We start from the raw sequence: 25,187 nt of genomic DNA, 5'->3' as shown, positions 1-25,187 counted from the left end.
GGTATTACCCTTCTTAAGAGAAGAGAGAAAAGGCTTTCAACCATAGGCACAGAGTTAGTAACTTTCTAATGGATCCTAATGTTCCTCTTCATTAAAAAAAGAAGGGGGGGCGGGAATCAAGCAAAAGCCAGTTCACTGAGCCTCATTGTCACACCCTATCTGATCGTGTCTTTAGGTGTAGTCCAGCTGCTCCTTCGAGATTGATTACCGTCAGTCTGCTGAGCTTCAGCTAGTTGAGTCGGGTTTGCTCAACAACTGATAACAGCTAAGCTAAATTTGGGTCATAAAGACCGTAGGGTAGATCATCTGTCTGAAAGTTAATCCATTCATTAGTCTCTATTATGTTGACCAAAAAGAAAACAAACCATATTTGAACATTATAGTGGGTCAGTTTGATCAATGTGTCTGGAGGTCATTGTGATAATGCAGATGCAAAGAAAGTTTGCACATCCACATCATTTTGTTGCTCATCCTACCTAGACTCATTTTAAATATTGCCAGGTATGTGAGTGAGCGGGGCTAACTTCCAGGTGCCATTTACATACTGAGCAAGACCTTTGGAGGATGATTTGCACAATCTGTTGCTAGCACAACACATTCTGTGTGCTTATTTGAACCTCTTATTTGAACATGCCTTTGAAATGACTGGTACAGAAATTCATATGAAACTTTAATATTTGAGGAAAAGAAGAGGGGCAAAGAATTGAGATCAGAAGAGATAGATAGGAAAAAAAATGGAATTTCATGAGCCTTGAGTCTTTAGCTGATAGAGTATCCCACAAATCCCACAAGTAAGAGAGACCTTTGAAATTCTGGATTCGCTGGAAACTGGATCTTTCTGTCAGCAGGAAGAATTCCTCTTTCGTACAACCTAGGTGCCCACATATAAATACTGGAAAAGGTGCCTCGTTGAGCAGTTAGAGTCTGGCATATTCTGCGTGTGGGCAAAGGTAGAGCAGGTAATACTTTAGGATAACAGTAGGGATGCTTCACTCTAGTTTATTTACGTATTCCTACAGACTTGTATGTGAGATGATAAAATGTGAATAAACCTGGAACTTAAAATTTCTGGAGCATGACTAATCCTATCCTAATGTGTTTTCTGTATGTTCATATCAGATTGTCTTAAAGTGAGCCACACCATCACCAAATTATCAGGGCCGAGGCATATTCCACCAGGTACACAGGCAGGAGGTCAGGCTAGTGGAAGCATCTTGTTACTAGCAACTACTTATTCTAAAAGCCACAAAACCGTAGTGATCTGGGAGAGACACAAGAAGAATCAGATTTGAAAAACAAACAACTCCATATGATACAGCCCTTAAAAAACGATCTTGATTCATGCAGCCCTGGCATGTGACAGACAAGCTTCTCGGTGATGTGGACTTGGCAACCACATTTGACATGTTGGCCCACTGTCACTTTGGTCTCTGCATGTTCGTTCCTCTGTTCTCACTTTTTTCTTCATTCCGACATCACGTGACATAATCCAACATCTCCCTCCTCGTTTCTCACAAAAGCTCTTTGCATTTAGTGGACTCTTACTAAATGTTTGCGGACTCATTTGCATTTCCTGGATTGCATTGCTGTGTCTCTGGCATCTGTTCTTTCCTTTCTCCATCTGAACATCAGGGACAACCAGGCACTCATGCCATCTAATAAAAAGAACAATGCAGGTATGATGTTTTTGAATCCCGGTATGAAAACAGAAAAACCATAAGCATTGTAGATTCCCAAGTGCCGGATAAGTAAAATATCTAGATGTGGGCAGGAAAATAACCAAGCCTCTATGCTTCTGAGTTGACTCAGTCCTTTGTGAAGGCCGTGTTGGATGACGGTGATGCACGCTCGAGCCTGCTTGCTGTCTGGGCATTCCTCTTAAAGAACTGACTGGAGCCTGCAGCAGCAGAGATTGCTGGCCTGAAAGTTTCCTGACCCACAACTTTAAGGACTTCATGCTTACCATTCTCTGCTCCTTTCTTAGTTCCTTTTTTTTTTTTAAGATATAAACTTGATTTTTAATAGGATGCATGCCACGAATTAGAAAAATGCATGAGCACCAAATGGCATTAGTAGTTTTGCGATAAGCTGTCTGATAGAATCCAAAGGAGGAAACCTACCCTCTAAGTATCTCTAGATTATGGGGTTCGTATTAGTCGCGTCATGAGATACAACGAGAAATGCTCAAGACGTTTTAGAACAGGAGCAGTCGAACACGTCTGCTGGTGTCCATGTGTATTCCTACCAAAGGTTAGGAAAGCCTTCTCCTTTGAATGATACATCTTAATGTGTGGAAGGGGGGAAAAAGCGGAACATAAGCTAACTCCTAAATTAAATTGGGTAATAAACACACCATTGAAAGTGGGCCTTGGACAAAGTTCTGAGTTAAAAAGCAGCTGCATGTGCACGGAATGCAGTGTGATACATCAATTCTCTGAAGCAACATGTTGTAAAATTTTACTGCTTTCTTGTTGTGTTTTATATCTTGTTCTCTCCAGGCTTCGTGGACTCGACCAGAGAAGCAAGAGGTATAGCTTACCTGACCACTAGCCAGTCTTTAGTTTTTGAAAGCATTCTAGCTTAACTCACCATTCCAGTTCAATAACCAGACATGCTAAACTAATTAGTCAATAGAGTTAGATTAAAGAATAGGTCGATAGTGGTAGACGTTACTTAGAAATAGTGGCGTTTTAGGATGAGCAAGCAAGCTGTGTTGGGAGTGGATGAACAAATCCTTATTACTTCTTAAAATTGGATCTTATTCTCTTGCTGGTGCTGGTAAAATCACATCCAGGTAATTATACTTACAGAAATAAATCGCTCCAATTCCCAGGCCAGGCTTTTTGAAATGACGAGATTTTTTTTTTTTTTTTTTTTTTTTTTTTTGATTCTCACCTGGTTGATGTGGCTTTGGGTCATAAAGTCATGGAGTTAGTGGTCTAAAAACCCACTCAACCCTTTCCAGCTCAACTCATCTTGTTGCTCGCTTATTTTATAATGATTGGTCTTGGTAAATGATCACATCACATCCCATTTCATGTCAAAGCAATGCAGACGACATCTCTCCTTGGTTTGCCCAAATTGCTAAACACACATATGTCACTTTGATAGAGCATGAAATTTATGAGATTAGCACGATTTGGCATAAGCAGGTTTATGTTTTTTAGAAGTCAGTAGCATTTAGCCTTTGAGCTTTCTCTGACTGCTTGCTTCAGCTTGGGTAATGTGGGACTTTGTTTGAAAACTGAAGCTAAATATTAATCTTAAGATTTTAATGTTACACACCCAAGACCCTAATTACAATCATGCCTATTGTTTTTTTCACTGATTTGTGTGATTAAGTGACAGATAGTGAAATAAAAACCAGTATGCTTTAGAGGAGGTTCAAGGATCAAACCCATAAATATTTTTTTTTTAAAAACTAGCTTTTGTCTCTTCTCCAGAGGAAATTTTGATATTGTAGTAGTATAAATGTAGACTATGTCAATCCTATACACTGTATTTTAATCAGGTAACCCTATCCTCTTAGTCTTCCAGAAATGATAATTATTCAGAACACATAACTCCTGTGTTCAGGTCGTGGCTATAAATATTTAATGCTGTTTAATATTGAGGAGTTGACTGCCTGTCCCCGGGCACGGATCCTAGTTTCTGCACATGAACACACTGTCGTGATCAAACCTAGTGTCTGATAAGCTCACTTTGTACCCTACCTTCTTCCTTGTCATGGGGACCGTAATCAAGTGCGCATCCTGCTGAAATGCCTCCCTCCTACGGCACAGAAGTTGCTTAGTGCTGTCCCAGGCTGGGTGTTCTATTGCCCCAAAGTCACGGACCCATCCGGGACTGGGGAAGGGAGAGAAGCGTTCATTGTCAGCCACTTCTGAGCAACTACAGATCTCATTCTATTTGGCCTTCCGCTTCTCCCCTTGTCATTCTGATTTAAACCTGGCTGGAGGGGGAGGGGAGATTTATCAGGGAGCATTAAGGGAGGTTAAGAGAATTACTATTATAAGAGGAAGTAATAGGTTTACTCCCAGGAAAGCAGACAACTCACTTCCGGTTTCCAGAAGTATCCTTATCTTGAGTATCTCACTCTGGATATAATTGACTTTCAAGTGAGTGCCGCCCCTGGGGCTCAGAAGTTCCATTCCTTCCTGTTTGTCTCATTCAGAGATGAAAACCATTAAGTCCAGATGAGCTCCGAAGAAGGCTTGGGCTATGGCCAGTTTCCTTCTGTAAGCTCAGAAAATTCACACTTTTACCTGGAAGAAGGGATGCAAAAAATGTTGATGAGAAGAATAATTGTAATTGCACTGCATGCTATTTTTGCAAAACAGGGTCTTCTTGTCCCAGCTCTCCTTCCATTCTTGCCCAGAGATCATCTGCTTCCTCTGCAGGCCTGAACTATCAGCATGACCCCTGTCTGGATGGCTTGTAGGTGGCACTCCCTGACTTTGCCTGGTGCCAGAGTAAAACGTGTCAGAGGGAGACAGTCTAATTGCACGGGAGACTCTGTGCTTCCCCTTGGAGGGAGAACTGGGCATCTGACAAATTCCCATCATCAATCCTGTCGTGAGCCACTGCAAAATGAGAATTCTCTGTAGAGGACTGTCTCCTGGTCTGTTGACACAATTAAATGAGAAAATTTTCCACATAGAGAAATTAAGACCACGTAGAAGGGAAGAAAAGTATGGCTGTCAATGAAACCACTTCCCAAGCTTCTCTTCAACCATTTTCTAGAATATTCTGCGTAGACTGTTCGTGCCCTGCTTTGTTGTTATTTGTTACTGTCCTACTCTTACCTACATGACTCTCTTTGCATCTTTTGCTGTAGTATTGCTTCCATTGTGGAAATGTTCTCTTGACTTCCCAAAGATCTGGTCAGTTTTCCATGTTTGTGGGTGTTGAGCCCAGGACAAGCTCCATCTGTGTGACAAACAATCCTAGTTCAGCCGTCAGCTGGTGTCACTGTGGGCTGAGCCTGTGTTCTCACTGACATAACCAGAAGGGCAGGGGGTGGACTTCGAACCCTTTCTGCCTTTATCCTGTTGTGTTTGGGGCAGACAGGAGTGACAAACAGGTAAGGTCAGCCCTTTAGAGATACTTGCAGGGATGCTCTCGATGCCACTAGTTTAATGGGTTTATTTTTCTATGGCTCATGGAAGTTGCCACTGGGACGTATTGGGACAACCTGGTCAGCCCACAAGAAAAGGGAGTCCGAAGATCCAGGGACCCTTGGATGTCTCAAGGCGTTCTAGTCAAGTGTTCCACACCTGTCTGTTGTCATCTCTCACTAATGTGTGGCATCTCCTCAACCAGTCAGCCTTGCAGACATACAGGTCAGATGGGAGTTGAGAGCCGTGGGCATCGGGCACTCCTCTGAGAGCGGAGTGGCCCTTAGGCAGTGATGATTTTGCTCGGCTCGCTGCCTCCTTGCCAGCAGGGGTGTCCCAGCTTCCAGATCCGAACCTCAATGGGGCTTAAATGCCTGAGATGAATTAATTCCATTAGTGATGGTCAGAGGGACTTTTTGGGACAGGTCTCCACAGAGACCGCCCCACAAGGCCCATGGGACCTTGCTTTTGAGCTGCCCAAGCCGGCTGTGTGTGACATTGCAGTTATGGGTTTCGGGCTTCCAAACCAGCACATCAGAAGAACCTCAATGAAACAGGTGTTCTTTCATTCTTTAAAGACCCGACCCCATGGGACGACAGGTGCTATATGCAGAGCACTCACCTGTCCATCTCCACAGAATATCATATGCTGGAGATAAGAGTGTGGCCCAGCCTGCAAGGAACGAGACTCGTTCTTCAGATTACCAGCTTCCTTGAGGATCTGAACTTGGGCAACATGCCCAGACTTTATCTAGGCCAGCAACCATTTCACTTCAAGTGTCAAGGCAGGAGCCCCGTGGAAATATTCCAGGACCCATTGCCTAGGGACCATAGGTTTATTCCCCTTTTGACCAGTCGCTGGAATTCCAGAGACTCAGGAAGTGAATTATTGTATCAAGGGCTAGAATGCAGAATCTGGTGGTGACTGCCTGGGGCTCTGTGCCACTATCCCTGGAGAGGGGACCCAGGGACCCTCACTTCCAGCTCAACAGCTCCTCATCATCAAGTTGTTGGACTTTCTCTTGAATGAAATTATTTCACTTTTAAGCCTTCAGGAAGGTGAGGCATCTGCAGAAATACAGGTTTCTTGTATAATTTCTTGCACTTGGCACATTCAGATTTCCCATTATGCATGCACGCACCATGGAACTGGCAGATGGGCAGACTCCTGGAAGGAAAGCTTAGGGTGCAGGTTTCCCAGACTCTCATGAGGCAAAGCTGTCACTGCTGGAATATCTGCAGGCCAGGCCTTTTGCTTCCATCTTAGACGTGCCAAACAAAGTCGTCTTGGGGGACCTTGGCTGTCCTTGCCCCAAACCAATCTTGGCATAGGGTCTAGGCTGCTTCACATAAACTGGGTCCCTTTTCCTATTTTGGAGACACTCAAGTTCCCGTGGTGCTCTCCAGAGCCTCCCACGCTAGTTGGGACCTTAAGTAAGACACATGGGCACAGCTTGGGGAGAGGATGTGAGACTGGTCCCAGACAAGAGATGGCCCGGTCTCCCACCCCCAGCCCTGCCGCGGGCTCTCACGCTCTCTCTTCCCTCCCGGCAGACTCTGGACGGGCACATGGTGGTGCGTAGCCACGCCCGAGTGTCGTCCCTGACCCTGAAGAGCATCCAGTACACAGACGCCGGAGAATACATCTGCACTGCCAGCAATACCATCGGCCAGGACTCCCAGGCCATGTACCTGGAAGTGCAATGTGAGCAGCAGCCGTGGAAGAACGAGGGGAGGGGGACCGGGCAGGGTCAGGTTGAAAGGGGACAAGAGCAGCCAGGACCCGAGCCGCATCCCCGTAGCTCTGCTCACGCTCCATGTGGCAGTGGCCCGAGGCCGCTCCAGAGCTTTGTCCCCAGGTCATGCGCTCACACTGGCCCAGGCTTCTTACAGGCTCACAAACCCTTCCATCTTCCTGTGCAGCTCCCAGGACTGCGGAACCGGCCTGACCTTTCCTAGGCCCTGGCCCTGGCTCTGCTTAGGGCACGCCCGCCCTCCCAGGGCTAGGAGACGGGGTGTGCGGGGCTCCTCCGTGGTGCTGGTCTTCCTGATAGGCATTGCTGTTCCTTGCAGATGCCCCCAAGCTGCAGGGCCCCGTGGCTGTGTACACTTGGGAGGGGAACCAGGTGAACATCACGTGCGAGGTATTTGCCTACCCCAGTGCTACCATATCGTGGTTTCGAGATGGTCAGCTGCTGCCAAGCTCCAACTACAGCAATATCAAGATCTACAACACCCCCTCCGCCAGCTATCTAGAGGTAGGTCGTGGTGGAGGCAGGGGAGGGGGGAGGAGGCACAGTCGGACTCTGGATAGGCTCCTATATGCAGCTAAAATCTTCTCTCTTGCTTCTCTGGCATCCTGACCAGCGGAACCGTCGGCTACAGAAGAAACTGAGCCTCAGCCCTGCCCCTTCTCTCTCCCTGGGGCCAGGTCGCAGCCCAGGAGGCCGAGCGTGCCTCTCTCACTGGCCCCTTGGCAATTCTCTTTGGCTTAAGGCTGGGCTGGAGCTAATGGTTCATGCTTTCCTGGTTCTTTCCTTTACAAATTCGTCCAATAAATAAAGATATGAGTCGGTGGCCATTCCATGAGACACTTAGAACCCACGAGTTCCTTCTTTCCAAAGGTGACCCCAGACTCTGAAAACGATTTCGGAAATTACAACTGTACTGCAGTGAACCGCATTGGACAGGAGTCTTTGGAGTTCATCCTTGTCCAAGCAGGTGAGCACCCCTTATGGCTGCCCTACCCTGACCCTTCCTGTCCTATTCCGTGCCATTTGGTGACATCAGGAAAGTGAAAGGAGAGAGGGCCAGGGTAGCCAAAGACAGAGGGTCAGGAAGCAGGGAGCCTACGGAGGTTCGAGGGTGTGGGTACGGGGCATGTTGGGAGAGAATCATAAGGTGAGGTGGGCTGGAGGACAGGATATAGGTGACAAGATTCCCAAGAATAAGCAGAAATGAGAGACATGCTTTGTGGCTGAGCGGTATGTCCTGGACCTAACCGGGCTCACCTGGGTCTCCGTATGTGCCCTCCCCACAGACACCCCATCTTCACCATCCATCGACCAGGTGGAGCCGTACTCTAGCACAGCCCAGGTGCAGTTTGATGAACCAGAGGCCACCGGTGGGGTGCCCATCCTCAAATACAAGGCTGAGTGGAGAGCAGTGGGCGAGGAAGCGTGGCATTTCAAGTGGTATGATGCCAAAGAAGGTAAGTGGGGGAGAGTCAGCGTTTCCTTTAGAAGGATGGGTTGCTTGGTGTTGGGCAGACGCTCCGCCCAGGTCCTGGCACCCTGAGAGCCCGTTGGGTGCTGTGGCACCGCACTCTCACCTGCTGAGGGGGCCACGGGCCGACACCTGCCATCCGCTCATCTTCCTGTGCGGCAGCACCGTGCCTGTCCCTCTAGAATGAGGGCAGGTCGCATCTCCTCTAGAATTACTGGCCTTCTGTCCCCTGGTACCCCAGAACCTGCTTCTCGGGACCATGCTAAGATGGATGAGGCCATCTCAACCACGTTCCAAGCAGAAGCCCTGCTTAGGTGCTGAGCCCAACCAGAGGAGTCCCATCCAGCCCTGCCCTGCACCTGTGGGTGCCCTGGGCTCTGGGTTCTCTGCCATCACCCCCTCAGTCCTGCTTGGCGTACTCAGGGACTGTCATGTAATTACGGTATTAACCAAATAACAAATTGCCCGAGAGAAAAGTCTGCTCTTAAATCCATCCTGTGATATAGTTCTAAACTAAAAGTTTAGAAGATAACCCTTGGATGCCTGCAGTTTGAAGATTCTGAGCCCGGACCATTTTGGCCTGAGGATTGAGTATATAACCCTGTCTGACTCCCCATTTGGGGTTTAATCAGGATACATCAGTGAAGCATGCTTTGTTTCTGTAGGAAGTTTTAATCCCGGGCCTGTGTGTAACGGGCAGCCACCTCCCGACCCGGGTTACTGAGAATTTGTTTCACCAGAAAGCTTCCATCACTCTTTCAGCTTTTGGGGGTGGGGGCAGGTGGCCTGGGAGGAATTTCTGTGCCGTCAGGATTGGAGCCAGGAGAAGACAATCTCTTTACCTCCCTAACTTCCCTCTGAAACCTCACACCAACTTACGGCGAGTTGATCCCATGTCACAATCTGTCCAACTGGCTTTTTTTTTTCTTTTTGTCATTGCTACAGCTGGATTTCCTCCCCCTTTTTTTTTATATTTTTTTAAATTTAAGTATAATTAACTTTCTAGTTCTATTTTTGTTGTAGCAAAATATGTAGAATATGAAATTTCCCATTTTAGCCATTTTTAAGTATACAGTTGAACAGCATTAAGTACATTCACATTATTGTGCATCCATCAACACCATCCATCTCCAGAACTTTCTCGGGATCCGAAACTCAGCGCCCGTTAAACACTAACTCCCCATGCCACCTCCCACTAGCCCCGGCAACCACCATTCTACTTCCTGTCTCTGGGCAGTTGACTATCTCGACTGCTTCGGAAGAGTGGAATCGTACAGTCATTGTCATTTTGTGTCTGGCTTATTGCACTTGGCTGATGTCCTCAGGGTTCATCGACATTGTAGCCCCTGTCAGAGCTTCGTTCCTTGTTAAGGCTGACTGATTCTCCATTGTATCAGCACCCCATCCTGGGTATCCACCCACCCGCTGATGGACAGGTGGGTCGTTTGCCCCTTTAGCTGTTGTGAGCAATACTCCAGTGAACCTGGGTGCAGAGGAATCTGTTCCAGTTTGTGTTTTCCATGCTTTTGTGTATATAGCCAGACGTGGAACTGCTGGATCACATGGTAACGCTAGATTTAAGTTTTTGAGGACCCGCCGTGTTGCCTTCCACAGCGACTACGCCATTTTACCAATAGGCTTTCCGTCCTCGGTGATCCTTCTTGTCTTCTCACAACAGCCAACATGGAGGGCATCGTCACCATCGTGGGCCTGAAGCCCGAAACTACGTACGCCGTGCGACTGGCGGCCCTCAACGGCAAGGGTCTGGGTGAGATCAGCACGGCCTCTGAGTTCAAGACGCAGCCAGTCCGTAAGTACACCCCACACCCACCCTCTTCTCCTGGGGGGGACCCCGAGCTGCCCCGTCCTTTGTTCAGATGACAGCTTTTTGTCTTTCAGATTGCTCTGCTCAGGGAGGGCACACCTCCCAGCCCCTTGGCCCTCCGTGATGGCTGATACCCAGCCCTTATACAGTCTTTCCCAAAGAGCTTGGTGACACTGTCGCAGTAGCTGGCCCTGCTTGTTAGCATGGCAGCCAGGGGGAGGAAAACACTGGCGCCTCGTGAAGGGGAGCTGGACAGGGACAACGGCAGCAGTGTGTCGTGGAGGGATTTGGCAGATTTTGCTTTTTGACGCAGGTCACAAAGGCCCTAAAGCACCCCGTGACTTGAAGGAAGAGGGAAAAGACAATGATGGTTCGTGTAATTAGTCGTGGGATTTTTGAGGCAGCAGAGATATTACGTTATAGAAGAGAGGAGACTGCTATGGGATGTCCGCACAGCAGCAAGACCCCAACAGTGCAAAAGGGGAAGGAGGGCTGAGGCCTCCACCTCCTGTTCCCCCTCCCTCCCACCACGAGCACACCTCAGGGTCTCCCTCCCTTGTGGCTGCTTTCGAGAGAGGCGCTTCTTCCTGATGCACTTGGGATGGCATCTGCTTTCCTCCATCATGCCCTCTTTCCTTACAGCAGGCCCGCCATGCTTTCCCTCCCATCCCACCAATAGCTCTGGGCCAGCCCTGCTCCAGGGACACCCTCCACAGACCCAGACCACTGCCCTGGGAGGGCCCTGCGCCCACCCAGCTGGAGCAGGTGCAGTAGACGCAGACACCTTGAGCAGCCACAGGGCTCCCTGGGTCCTCTCTGATTCCTGGGCTTAGCAAGCACGCAGGGCCATCCCTCACTTCCTTCTCTTCGAAACCAGAGGCCTGCAAAGCAACCCCCTACCTCTTCCAGAAACAGAAGGCCCACCTCATCTTCCTTCTACAAGAATTGCTTCTTTCTGGATTTGAAATAACTTGATAATTTGAATTTCCAGCTCCATGTGCTTTGCAGAGCCTATTCATTTCTTTTACATCTTTTTTTTTTCCCTTGGGTCTGTCTCTTGTCTTTTCTTTTCGTCTGTGTTCCATCCATGGGAAATGCAGACAGCTCTCTTCCACGTAAGTGCCTCTTCATACCTCATTATCTGTTTCGATAGTGTTAACATCCGCTAGTCCTAGTTCTTAATTTAGTTCCAGTCCCTTTTTTGTCCCCTAGGCTGAAGTAGATGATACTGTCCGGGCCCTAACCACACTGACCTTAGTCTAGTTGTGCTCTTGTTAATGTCTGTAGGTTTTTACTCCAAGAGGCTAACACGCGTCCTGTTCTAGAGCATGCAACTTTTGTGTCCTTTGAAGCTGTGTTTATTTATTAATTTCTGTGTGTGACGATTACCCCATGGCAATGCCGATGCCCACCCAGCCAAGCACGGTGGGAGTCTGCAGGGGGTCTCCGAGTAACACGCGACGGCACCAGCTCACCTTCTGCCCGGATGCCAGGAAATGACCACAGCCTCACCAGGGATTCAGAATCCCTTCCCGGGAAAAAGCAGCTGAAGGGATTTTCACATTTGCTTTTAGGAGATAAAAGAATTGAGCTCATAGCCCCTTCCCTTTTCTGTCTATGGTGGCTGGAGGGCTCTGGGAGGCCTAAGCAGCAGCTGCAATTGTAAAGAATAGCATGAGGTTTGGTTCTGAGTCACAGGTACATCCTGCAGGCTGCTGCTGGGCAGTTAAATCCCCACTTCCGGTCAGTTCTGTTCTTCAGCACTAGGTTCTTGCAAAGTGCAAGTCCATGTTTGGGAAAGAATGACCGGCCCCTGAGTAACTTCACCGTCAAGCATAAGAGAGGGGAGATTCTCCATGGGAAGGACATGTAAGCTATAGATAGCGAATATAAAGAGCAAGGGTCACAGGAACCTGGCCCGCTGCTCCGGGGGGGCCCAAACGGGTCTGACCTGGCCTGCAAGATGCCCCCAAGCATCACTCCTGCCAAGCCCTGCCTCTCGCTTCCTGGGCTGAGCTCAGAATAGTGAAGGGGAGTGTTACCCGGAGAGACTCGGAAGAAAAGGTATTCAGAAAACTGCACACTCTTTTCATAAAAAGCTCCCAGCTCCTGAAAGGCACTCAGGGAAACTTATCTTTTTAAAATTTATTCAGAAATATTGCAGCAACAGCAGAAACTAAGTAGCTCCGTGTAGGCGTTCTGAGATTTTGAGCAAGTGCTAAATCCATGATCTCAGCAGACTTGGTTCCTGAATGAACCGGTTCTGGAAGGAGTCAGGATTGGGGATTGGCGTTGTCAGGTCAAGACTGACAGCTGTCTGCTCTGGGCGGCAGCTCTGCCCCGAGTGAACTCAGAAGGAGCACCTCTGACCCTGAGAACACCTTCCTCCTGGATCCTTAATCTGAGCTTTGGTTTCCATGCTTCTGGATTTTATCAGTAAAGGAATGGTGGTTTAGGTATATGACAGAGAGGAAGGCCAAGATGAGGCTTCCTTTTGAGTTTCTAACCAGGACCTGGGGTCTGAGTACTGAATCAGAGTAACTGGGTCTTCGACTTCAAAGCCCATCTGTGGTTTTCATTCATTGTCAGTTCAGCCCTTACAAAGGTGAGAATTTCTTAAGCAGATGCTATGTTTTAGAACTCAATGTTTAATTTAAAAAAAGAGAGACCTCCAGGACCTTGTTCCCTGCACCAGGATTCCAAGAACCCCTCTGGAAAATGGAGCAGTCAGCTGTCCATTGCTAGTAGGTCATGCTAATGACATGCAAAGTCAGTTTTCTCAATCATCTAATAAAGTTATGGCCTAAAGGATTAAAAAATCAAACTTCTTCTAAATAAGGAAAATTGTGGCAGAGCCTTATCACTGTGTGCCTTTGTCAAGAACTTGAGCGGGTTAAGAGCCAGGGAAATACACAGAACATCATACTCTTACTAAAGTTGGTTATTACGGTCTTTCCTGTACCCTTGTGACCTTCCTAGAGGGGCCGAAGTGAGGGCCTAGCGCAGGGGGGTATCTAGACCCATCCTGAAGAAGGATCCAGTTGGGAGGATGACTCCAGCACCTACCACTGCCATGCCAACACTCACTCACTGCTACTAGGAAGTTAGGGCACGTTTTAGGAAGGACTTCTCTGAGTTCTCACTCCCTGTCCTCAGAAGGCACAAAGGTTGTCTGAAAGCAGGTAAATAAAATCAGCCATCCATTTAGCCGAGCCCAGGTTGGTTTTGGTCTCTGACATTGGCTCGTCTCGCCCACTGACCATGCTTTCCCCCCTGTGATGTTGGGGTACAGATTCACAGCCTGATCCCGTGACACTGGAGTTAGGCCCTAGGGGCACCTAGGGGGAGAAGGTACAGGCTTAATAAGCTGTCATACTGAATAGAGAGTCATTGTTGCCAGACAACCCCCAGCCCCCACCCCTCACCCCCTACCTCCCACCGCGCGCCCCAGTTAGGAGGCAGTAGATGAGAGCCGGTGCATCTTGCATTAGTTTATCACTTGAAGTTCCTTGAGATGGGCCAATAATGGGGTTGCTTTCTTGGTTCCTTAATAGACTTAGCCACATGCAGAGGCATGACCATGTCAAAGCAGGGATGAGCGGGTGAAACTAGCCAAAGCCACAAATATCCCAAAGAGTCCTGCTTCTGAGCTGCCATATCAGAAAGCCTGGGTCACCTGTTTGAAGATTCCTCTGTGTGCAGTTCATAAATGTGTGTGAAGGTAACGAGGAAGCGGTGACTCCAAACAAATAAATAGAACTCCAGCCTGGAAAAATGTCCCTGTTTCGTGTATTTTTAGGCCACATGTCTGCGTGTTGTCATGAAGCTTTTAGGTGGAAAGCTCACAAGCTGTGTTTGCCTTGGGAGGGGCTGCTTCCCTATCAGAGCTGCTGAGGCCCTAAAGACATGAGGTGACAGTTGATTATGCATCCTTTCCTCCATGATTGAGCCACGTACCTTCAGAATTTCATTGCCTGAATGTCACCTCTTCATTTGCTTCTGAACCATGAAGCAAAATAGACAATTTCTTTCAGGGGATAAAGATCATGAAGGAGTGTCTACTTTTCCAAAGAGGCATCTTGAGGTTTTTGTCTTCACATCATGCCCCCTTGATGGCACGTTGCAAGTGTAATATATTATGTTTCTAATGTATCTAAGATAATTCTAATATATTGTGTTTAAAACACATAAAACTCTGTCCTTTTGCCAGAGTAATATGGGCAATGATGCAAACAATTCAAGCCAAAAAAGTACAAGAGAAAGAGGTACACTTTCCCCTGAATTAACCAGACCATCAAGTCATGATGAGCTCACAGTGAGTTCAGTGGGCACTTTGCTCTGATTCCAGTGACACTCTACTCATGTGCTTTAATGAGATGCTTGATGCTTCATCTGGAAGAGAAAAGAAAGACCGAACTATGAGTATGCCAAAGCAATGTTGGAGATACGGTGACGTTCTTCCAGATTTTCATCTCGCTCTCAACGAGACTTTGTTTTGTGATTATTGATGGGACAACCTCTGAATATTTGCCAGTGAAAAACTAAAAATCTATTCAGTGTCCGGAATGTCTCAGATGCACCATTTCTAACAGTCCTCCAAGCAGAAAGTTGGGTTAGTGTTACTTTATTCAGTCCCAGTCTCTTCAGCATTCCCTTCCTCCAAGAGAGCACGAGACTAACACTCAGTGTTATTTGCATTGGTCTCCGCGCTCATGGCAGCCTCCGGAGAATCACCTTCTATAGGGTTTTGAAGGGCAGCCATGGTTATAGTATGATCTAGATGCCCAGCAATCCTGGATCTCACCCAGCAGTAAATGTCAAGTGGGAGAGTCATTTGTGTTTCTTTGGGACATTGAGATTAGAGAGTGAGGCATTCAGGCTTTGCTCTAAGTGTGTGCCCTGAGTGTAGACGTAGGCCTGTCTAGAAGCAATACAGAGATCTATCACATGAAGAGCCAAAGCCTCCTTTTTCCCACGTTCACCTTAACCTGGGGTCCAGGTTCCCTTTTCTCCTGACATCTGATCCTGTGAAGGCAGCTGGTCCTGCTGAATGGGCTCTTTGTTTCAGGCAGGGTTGGAGGTCTCTGTAGCTGCTCCTGGCCCAGTCCCTGACCTGAATGCGGGCCTTGGCAGGCACACGGGCTCCCAGTTTGAAGTCAGAGAGCCCAGCTCTCTGCTGGTCCGCGGGCCGCCTGCCCTCACGCACGGCATCTTCCTCCTCACTGTAACCAGCTTCAGCTTCGTCTGCTGACACCCCCGGGTCGGCTCTTCTATTTTTTCATTCAGTGTCTGTGTGCCTCAATGAGCTTTTTTCCCTTTTTTTTTTTTTTTCACTTTCATTTTTCTTTCCTCAGTGGCTCCTGCTAGCTCTTCCACCCCTGTTCCACTGTCTCCTCCAGATAGTGAGTATCATTTTCTTCATCCATCTCTCTGCAGGTTGCTTTCCACCAGCCACAGTGGGTCTGCGTAATGTTATCTCCTTTCCAGGTGATAATTCAACTCTGTTGGCAGAAAGCAGCGCCGGGTTTTAGAGAAGCAAATGAGAAGAGAGATAGGCGCAGGGCCTCCCAGATTAATGGGAGGCAGCACTCCCCCCAGAGAGTAGGCAAGTGACAGGCATGGCTCTGGACAGAAAACCCTGCAGTCAGGCTTCCCGAGGCTGGCGTGGCCCAGCCCTGTCCCCAGGATTCTTCGTGGGCTGGACCCGAGCTGACATTTGGAGAAACCAAAGGAATTTGCCAAGAAAAATATCTATTCTGCAGGGTCATAAGAAATGGTTTGGGGTGTTGTGTTTTCACCCTTCATTTTAATTGGCACAGTTGGATTCAGACATTGAAATTAGGTAGTGAGGCCTGTAGCTCTTGCTTGCTCCGACGCATACTTGTCTTGTAAATATTTGCGGGAAAATAAACAGTGTCTGCTTGCAGATGTGCCCGGCGGTAGGCGCTTCGGCAAGTTATTTAACCCTTCGCAAGTGAGCCTTGTCTTTCTCTTCCATGAAGGAGGATGAGTAATCGCCCTCTTCCCCCCCACCCAGCCCCCTAAAAAGCTTAGCAAGCTGTGTCTGCCCACCCCGAAGGAGGACCGCTAAGCCTGGCAGTGATGTCTGGTCGGTCTCCGGCCTCTTTATTCCTGACTGAGCCTCTCTCATTTACGGTCTTACTTCACTTGGCTGCCTTGCGCTTCTGTTCCCCTGGGGACTCAGGAGGGAGCGCTGTGCCTGCAACTCTGGGGTTTTGAACCCAGCTCTTGGGGGGCGGGGAGAGCAAAGGGAGACGGCAGCTGCATGAGGCCCGAGGTGTCAGGGCAGCAGGTGCTCAGGGGGCCGGCAGGGTGGCGCCGCCCACTGGGCTCAGGAGCTGCTGGGCTCTGTGCTCTGCGCATAGCCTCCAGAGAGGACCCCAGCCCTGGGCTCAGAAGCCCCCTGTCCTATCGCTCTCTCTGGCTTAGCAACAGGCCCAGCACCCCAGGTGGTACTTTCCAGGCCGTGGCTGTGTCAGCGGGCATTGAGGCTTGGGAACCAGAGACAGCCTTGGGTTCGAATCCCATGTCTGCTCCTTCAGTGCCCAGCTCCGTGGCCTTGAATGAGCCCCTCCACCTCCTGAGCCACAGAGTCCTTATCTCTCTGATGAGGGATAGAGTCTACCTCTCTTGTAGGTATCTGTGAAAATGAAAGACTAAGTATGAAAAACACAAAACACAGTGCCCAGCACGTAGTAGCCGGAATTTGTGGTAAGAATAAATGAGGGTTATGTCATTTCTTGCAGAATGAGAGTAACTTGTCAGCAAAATCTCTGATAATTTCCTTAAAATATCCATATTTCTGTTGATAAATCAGGGGAAAAGGCGGTGAGAGAATATCCCCTTCACCAACTCTTTCTTTTCTTTATATCTATATATATCTGTATCCATATAGATATATCTACGTACGCACACGGACACACTCCTGTGTAAATACGTTCATGTATTTACTTACGAATATATTTTATATCTCCATTCTCTCCTTCACCTTCCTGTGCCCTGTCTGCCCTTCATGTTTCCATAGCAACCTGGCCTCTTCCTGCCCTCACAACCACAGACCCGGCTAGTGAGTACAGAGTTATGGCGGCTCTTGGCCAGATTGCTGCTTGTTGCAGAGCTGGCTTCTGGGTCACGGTGCTGCCCATCGTTGTCCCTTGTGTTAGAAGTAACAGTTGTGAATGCATGGAGGCTCTTCTCCTGGTGTGGTTTCCTAAGCATGCTGTCTGCGTGGCCAAGAGAACAGACCCAGCACCACCAAAAGGGCTGGGATGATTATTTGAAGAATACTCTGCATGAAGAGAGTTTTCCAAATTTCCCTTCGTGTGAAAAAAACAGAATAGGATTAGAGGAACACTAAGGAAACAAAGGAACAGCATCTCCTCCGAGCTTTGTTGTCCCTCCCCTCTGAAGCGTGCGCACGCATACACACACACACACACACACAAGTAGCCAAGACTGAGAACAGGGGAAGGAAGAGAGAGAATGCTGCTTGGGGAGAGGTGGAGGGTGCAGCAGAGAGGGAAGCCGCCGCTCGTTTCTGACAGCTTGCCCTGCTTTGTGGGGCCTCGCAGCAGGGCCCAGGGGGCATGAAGAGTACACAGAGCACCCCCGGAAAGGAGAGGCCTCCTCGCAGTCCTCCTCCTCAGCGCTAGGAAAATGGCGGCCCCAGAAAGCGTAGCCGGGCCTGCTCAAGTCTGTGTGCTGAGAGTCCAGATCAGAGTGCTGGAATCCATCTGCAGAGGGTAGAGTCGGGACCAGACTTGTGGAAAGCATTACACTTCATCACAACAGTGACCTGTTCCAAGCTAGCCTTTATAACGCTCTAATGAGGGGAGCTTGTGGGTTAGGCCTGAAGTCCCAAGTCAACTAGGAGCCCCCGGGCACAGGCACGTGTGTGTGTGTTTACAGTGGTGTCCACAGCCTTGGGGGGGGTGAGGTTTTATAATATTTCTGAGTGCACAGAAAACAATGACCTATGTCCACAGAGCAGTGGTCGGTGGGAGAAGGTAGAAAGCAGGTGTGTGGAATCCAGCTCCTACTCCCCTCCCTGGGCCGAGGTTTCTGATACATAATTGAACAGAGAAGAAAAGAGTTTCCTGGTTCTGCGTGCTGCATGAAATGGTTCTTTTTTCTACCGCAGAACATAGCTGAGGGTCTGCTTTCTTGGGGTTCTCTGCGTGTGTGTGTGCTGCAGTGAATTTTAATTCCTGATGCTTTTGAGGTTTCATTTTGTCAGCAGAGCAGAGCGGGTGACAATGAACTGTGCTCGCATGGGTTTCACTCAGAGGATGGGTTTGTGGTTTTGGTTTTTTGTGTTTGGTTTTTTTTTGGGTTTTTTTGTTTGTTTGGTTTGGTTTGGTTTTGCATTTGGGAAAGGAATGCAATTAACCCATTTTTCTTCGAACAGCCATGCTCCTGTGCCTTCCAGCTTGGGGCGGTGTGTGTGCGAGGCATAGTCGGAGAAGGCTACGTAATGCATTTGCACAGCTCGGGTCATATTAACATGTCTCATGGTAGACTGGTCTTCCCTGGAATCTAGAATCCAGAGTTTTCCTCAAGGAAGAATTGGGTGTTCCTTCCTGACATATGTTTAATTTTTAAATATCAGACATTTCTGTCCACGGATAAGATGCCCAGTAGTGACATCAAAAGAGAAGAAAGTTTGTCTTTTTTTTTTTGCACCCATTTGACTACTGACCCAAATTATAGGTCCCAGTGGATCCTGGGATATAAGGAAAGACGGTCACAATTGGGCAGCAGCCTGTATTTAGCATGAGCATAATCGTATACAATAAGGCAAAAGGTAGTGTGTGTGAGTGCGGTGGAACAGCAGAGTAGCTAGAAGTGCAGAAAAATCCATCAATCATCAGCCGGTCAATAGGACTGAAAACGAATAACGTCTCCTGTTTTTGCTAGTGTGTGTGTGTGTGTGTTGATCCATTTTTAATCATGAATTCATGAATGAATGAAGGTGCCCTAGATAAGATCAAAAGAGAAACCGATCAGTTGTGTATCATCCCTGCAGGGCACATTGGTTGGAACATGTCCGAGCCTGTGCGGTGTGGGACATAGGACGGACAGGTTCTATCAGCTCGCAGGGGCAAGGGATGTGTAGCTGGGCTAAAGCATTTCTCCTGCATTATTTTTAAACAGTGGTGTGCTTTGGGCAGAAAGGTACTTCCACCTCCTCTCTTTGCCCTTCTTCTCTTAGTTTCAACCAGCAATAGCCTGGACTTCCCCTGGTCCGTGCAAGTTAAGGCGGGAAACCCAAAATGCCTTTTGACAGGCAAGTTATTCAGTAACAGACTAGACCGCAAAGACAACATAGGACAAAAAGGAATGTAGATTAAGCCAAATAAGAAAACTCTTTGCCTTTAATTGTCAAGGTCAAATCCATATCTTATCAGTACAGCCACAAGTTTAGAGAGGTAGGTATCCACAAATGTCCAAGCACTTGTTCAATGTCAGCGTCTTAGCTCAGGGGCCAGGGGTTCAGTTTCGTTCTTCAGTGTTGACTGAGCCATTGTCTCGACCACCAGAAGGAAACCTGTTCCCTTCTGCACTGGCCTCCGCCTTTGTAGGTTGTCTCAATTTTGGTATCTCACTGGGGGCTCCGGGATAATGTGGGTAGATGGACAGGGAAGTGAGAAAGGACCGCCAGGACTGCCTTCTCTGGTCTGCATCCTGCAAACCTTACTCAGCCCGTTCCCCGTCTCCTCATGCACCACAGGTAACAGGAAATGGCTTTTCTCAATGTAATGTAATATTTTGTTCCTACAGGGCACACAGTCTTAGGACTTTTCCTGCATGATCCATGTTCTCTCTCATTGCCCTTGTTTCCCGAGGATGCCGAGACATTTTTGGAATCTGTGAATAATAACTTGCTTTTTTTCTTTTCCTTCAACAGTCTCCTGGATTGACTTTGACATCCGGGTCCTGACAGAAACACCTCCCTATATTTCCAAACAAGTGTACATGCTCCTTGATGTATTAATATGCAGTGTTGCAGCTGTATCTAATGCTTATTGGTGTCGTTAACCAAATGCTCTTTATGATTTATTATCCTTCTATTTCCGGGCAGTTTGACTGTCCTCCCAATGTTTCCTATATATGCTGCTAATTTAATTTGATTTCTCCTTTTATTTAGTCTGTGATTTTGTTGTTGATTTTTTCTCCCTGCCCATTGTTTACATCAGTTTTTAATTTTTTTGTATTTTCCATGTGACCTCCTCCACTTTCCTTTCAACCAATCATGTGCGTGCGTATCATGTGACTTTGTCATGTGGCTTGCATGGTGCTGATGATGTCGTCCACGCTGGTGAACAGAAGGTAAAACTCTTTGTTCTGATTAGGGAAATAAACCTGGGACCACAGCCTGGCACCTAGGGCCCACTCATTCTTCCTGTCTCAGATTTCCCAAGTGAAGCCATTTGAGAGATTTCCTGTTGTTCTCAGTTCACCTCTAGAATTCATCATTCTTTGCAGCCTTGACGTGACGATTTGGTACCATGAGGGCCTTTGGTTCCACATTTCGCTTCGAGAAACGCGGCCCCGCAAACTGCCGTCTGTAGTAAACCCACATTTGTCACGGCGCAGTTTGCAAACTTGAATTTTTACCAGATAGTTCGTAAAAATTATTTCCCAGAAAACAGTTTTGCAAATTACCTTTGCGACATTGTTGTTTAACTTTATCCAGTAGTCCTGAAAACCACAGTTGCTCTAAAATGAGTCATGTCTGTGAAAATGTGAAATGTATCTGTTTGCAACACTGAAACGCTACGGAGAGAAATATATCAATTGCTGTGGTTCTATTTGCTCAAAACCAATGAGAGTGCTTCATAAAATTCATGCAAATTGAGGACTTACTGAAACAAGAGATTTAAGAATTTGGAATTAAAGCAGTTTGGATTGTTGACATGTCACTGTTTAAGAGTGACCCTCCCCCTGGGCAGGAGCGGGGAGGCAGGAAATCAAAGCAGAAGTTAGCAGTTACCATGACTGGAGATCCCTTTGTAATCAAGAAGCACATGATTGACCCTTACAGCAAAGGAAATAAAATTATAGCCTAATTAAGCGCAGAGTGGTGACAAAATAATTAGTTAATATTGTGACTGTCACAACCTTGGCAAAACATTTCTCGCTTACCATAAAGAGAAAAGGAAGCTCTGCTCACAGCTTCCCCACTGTAAAATCAAACACCTATTCAAAACCTGCCCTGGGAGTCATCTGCATTCTGTTCTCTTCTAACTGAAGACTGTTACGTCAGATCACAACCTGAGACACAGACCGGCTGCATTGATCACAAAAGCCAGACTAACACGAATAACCACCCAGTGTGCCCGTGCATGCGAGGGGTCCCCGTTTGGCCTCACTTCTCTGAGGAACTGACTGGGCGACATCCACATGGACAAAACCATCCACAGCTGTCTCGCATGCATGTTCTCTGTTCCTGGTCTGTCCTTTTGTTTCGTGCCCCCACACGTGTGAGCCCTGTGGATGCTACCCTCTCGCTTCGCCCTGCACACTGACCACCTCCAAGGACGTCAGCTTTCTTGGCGTGGCCACTGTGCTCCTATTGAGTCCTATTTACAGCCAGAGTCCTGGACGAGGTCTGGGGTCAGAGCCGTCTGCCATTTCCAAAAAGATGTTTGGTGTTTACACTGTATGAAAAGAAGTCGGGGTGTGCCCAAAGCAGGGGAGTATCAGATGTGCTAAGAACTTTGTTCTGCCTTTAAAAGGCAACCTAATCTGTGCATCTTAGGGCAGACAATTTTGGGAGCCTAAGGTTTTCTAAACTCCCAAGTCTCACCCAAAATACTGTGGTTTCATTATTCCCCCAAGGGGGGACCGCGTTCTTTTGAGGTGATGGCTCCGAGGCTAATGTACTAGGGAAAAACCTGGATCTTCCCCCCCTGAGATCTGAAGTTTGAGCAGATGTGGAGTTGAAACCCGTTAGTTTCTTTCTTAAAAACAATTTTGGTCATTTCTGTGTCTTGCTGTAATTCAGGAATGAAGCAAAGCACCCCACGAACAAGGTTGAAACTGATCCATACCTCTGAAGAGTGATCTCTTCCAGACATTTTAAGCAAAGCAAGAAATGTTTGAAGATGTTTCCTGCAGTTGCCCTAGAAACACACCTTAGCAATGGCCTTGGGTATTGGTAAAAATGTGGCCAGTGCTAAAAAAAAAAAAAAATCACTGAAGCGCCTGTGGAATTCGAAAGCATGATTACCCCCTCACCAAACCACATTTCCCTTCTGTGACAGACGCTCTTTGGCCCTTTGCAAAGGGACGAGCAGAGGACTCCTTATTCAAATGAACAGCAAGCAGCAGGAAATGGCCTTTAGTAATAAAATTTAAGGGAATGGAGCGGTCAGAGCCAATAAAATTTATGGGGGAGAGAAGTAAAGCTTAGTTAAGAACATGATTGCCTCCTTTCTCTGGACATGAGTACGGCTTTAAGGTGAGTGGGGCCTAACTGAGGAAGGTTTAGACGAGCAGGGACTCTCTCCCAGCAGTGGGCTTGCTGAGCCGAGCTAAGATGCTCCCATGCCGAAGTCTATTTTTAATATCCTGGCACCGGGTCACGGCCCGGCTTCTTCCTCCAGTGACTCCATCAGCCGTGAGGACTCTGTGTAAATGGGCCCCCTCACCCTGCCCGTCCCAGCATGTGTGCGATGAGAAGCCCCCCGCGCCCCTGTCAGTGTGCAGCATGTCTGAGCACGGACCCCCCGCCCCCCACCCATTCATAATGATCCTTTTCTTTAGTTACTGACACTGCCCCTCCTACTAGGACATGCTGATTCTGAGGAACTAAACTCCTTAACACCCACTCTTCCTTCTTAGATTGAAAACATCACTAACCACCCCTTCCACTCCCTCCTTTATTTTTTTACAGCTGTGTGTCTGGATTGCCACGGGTCTCTGGCAGGTCGACACAGACTTGTCGCCAGGGGTTCTGCTCTAATTGCCTTTATTCCAAAGGATTCCCTGCACTGGTGGTAGAGAGCTAGCGTGAAGGGTCTGCAGAGAGAGGCAGTGACGCGTATCGGCCTGAATCCTGGGTGCAGAGGCCGGGGGCTCTCGAAGGGTACAGTTCCCTAGGGCTTAGCGGTGTGAGGGCCGAGCCCTCTCAGGAGCCTCGTACTTCTTTATGAGCAATCTCACGTCCGTGAAGTAGTATTGAAGATGTGCACAAACCCCCTTGCAGCCTCGGAGACAGGAGCCAAGTGAATTGTTGGAGGTTGTTTCGGTCCTAACTTCCTCAGCCTGGATCAGCCCCATAACCACAAGCCACACCTTCGTGGTCATATTTTCTTTTTAGGATGATGAAACAAAGATAATTGATCAGTTAAGCTGTTGGTGTTTTCATGACACCCACGAGAAGGGACTTGGTATCTCTGTGGTTCAGTCTGTCAAAGTTCATTTGTTGCTGTTTCATTCATGCCCCATGCTGCCATCGGCCTCCCCACCCGCCCCCCAGCTCACACACTCACATTCGTAATCCCCGAGGAACCCGATTCAAAAGGGACATGTAGGCCAGATGCCCCCATGGCCGTGGCCTCAGAGCGAAACGTCCGTTCTGTAAGAGCCATGTCCACCCGTCGTGTCCCCCAGCGTTCCCTGGAGCCCATGACCAGGATAGCAAAGAGTCAGGTCAGGCTAGCACAAGCAAATTCTTAACAACGAAGAGGAAAGAGCTCAGGAGAAAAGGAACACTCGACTCCCAAGGCCTGCTTTGGGGGACCAAGGCTTAGGACAAATTGAAACCCATCCAGGCAGTGTCGGCCACTCGCTGGGACTGTCAGAAAGCCCCCTCAGCACCCCTAGAATAGCCAGGTAGGCCATCAGAGGGGGCATCACAGGGAGTTGGGGGGTCCAAGGTACATTGGATTCATCTGTTCAGCAAAGAGCTTGTCCTTCTCAGAAAGGACAATTAGCAGGCTAATAACTGCACATCCTGATTCCCTTAGGTAATTTGCCCATCCGCTAAGGACCAAACTTCTAACCTCTTGTAATTTCCAACGCTCCTGAGTTGGAAAGATCTAATGGGCTTCATATTTGAACAGCCAAATCATACATTTTGGGCTCTTCTAAACAAGTAACAAAAAGGCATGTGTACCTTTCAAGTTCTTTCCAAATGGCTCGCAAGAAGTAATCCAGGGAAGGGAACAGCAGTTAGGATACACAAAGTAACAGTATCTGTGATGCCAGACGATCCCATTTGGTAGAAAAAGGGAGAGAGTCTAATGCAAGCCCTACATCCATTACTGGTTTGTACTCAGATGCCCAAAACTCTGTGCAGACCCCTGTGGGCGGGGACAGCAAAGTGGATGAGGAAGGAGTGTGGGTCAGGCCTCCCTCAGCGCTTGAGTCAGAAGATAGGATAATTTTGGTAATTGGGCATTTTTGAGTTAAGTAGAATATTGTTTTCCTTCTAAAATTTACAAATGCTGTCCAAACGCCCTGGGCTTGCTATAATTTTCATTGTGGAATTCAGATATCCAGCAGTAAGCTTTCTGACCCCAGGGCTTGTGCTGACGAAGGAAAGGACATGAAGCCAACTCCAATTTTAGGGCACAATAGCACAAAAATTACAAAGAACCTACAACCCTCAAGGCCAGAAATACACATTTCAATAACGATTTCTAAGGGGAATTTATAGGACCTGTCTGTAACATTTCTGACTGTATGCGGTCTCTGTGGTACCTTCTTATTTTCTTACACACATGATATACATTCTTCTAGCAAATACCAGAGCTGCCTAATATTTTATATTTGTTATCGGCAAGGTTTATTTTTAAGGTGATGTTGGGTTTTTTTTAGTCTTTACATAAAATATCTGGGGGGGCGGAATTTGACTCATGGCTGAAGCTGAATTCAGAAGGTGTAATTAACCCCAGGGGTATTCTTGGAGCAACCTGCCGATTGCTGCTGAATTTCAAACCAACATTTACAAATAATTACAATATTGGTTTTGCTGAAATTACCCATAATGA

General features: G+C 47.7%; 1 protein-coding gene across 18 annotated transcripts in view; it reads left to right on the top strand.

Annotated features, from left to right (window-relative positions):
- The window catches only part of NCAM1 (neural cell adhesion molecule 1), a 299,102-nt gene that overhangs the window by 249,805 nt on the left and 24,110 nt on the right, over positions 1-25,187 (top strand). For 5 of the 18 annotated variants that reach the window (XM_036088220.2, XM_036088219.2, XM_078058979.1 and 2 more), the window contains exons 9-15: positions 2,499-2,528; positions 6,672-6,822; positions 7,191-7,375; positions 7,742-7,838; positions 8,158-8,328; positions 10,021-10,152; positions 11,268-11,282. In XM_036088220.2, coding sequence (XP_035944113.1) covers positions 2,499-2,528; positions 6,672-6,822; positions 7,191-7,375; positions 7,742-7,838; positions 8,158-8,328; positions 10,021-10,152; positions 11,268-11,282 — 781 coding nt within the window. The remainder of the gene's footprint in view (positions 1-2,498; positions 2,529-6,671; positions 6,823-7,190; positions 7,376-7,741; positions 7,839-8,157; positions 8,329-10,020; positions 10,153-11,267; positions 11,283-25,187) is intronic. The other 13 variants (XM_036088224.2, XM_036088223.2, XM_036088230.2 and 10 more) reach the window with 3 other exon arrangements.

Source organism: Halichoerus grypus, chromosome 11, assembly GCF_964656455.1.
Source record: "Halichoerus grypus chromosome 11, mHalGry1.hap1.1, whole genome shotgun sequence".
NCBI lineage: Eukaryota > Metazoa > Chordata > Mammalia > Carnivora > Phocidae > Halichoerus > Halichoerus grypus.
Note: the sequence above shows the minus strand (reverse complement) of the source record. Positions and strands in the feature narration are given on the sequence as shown.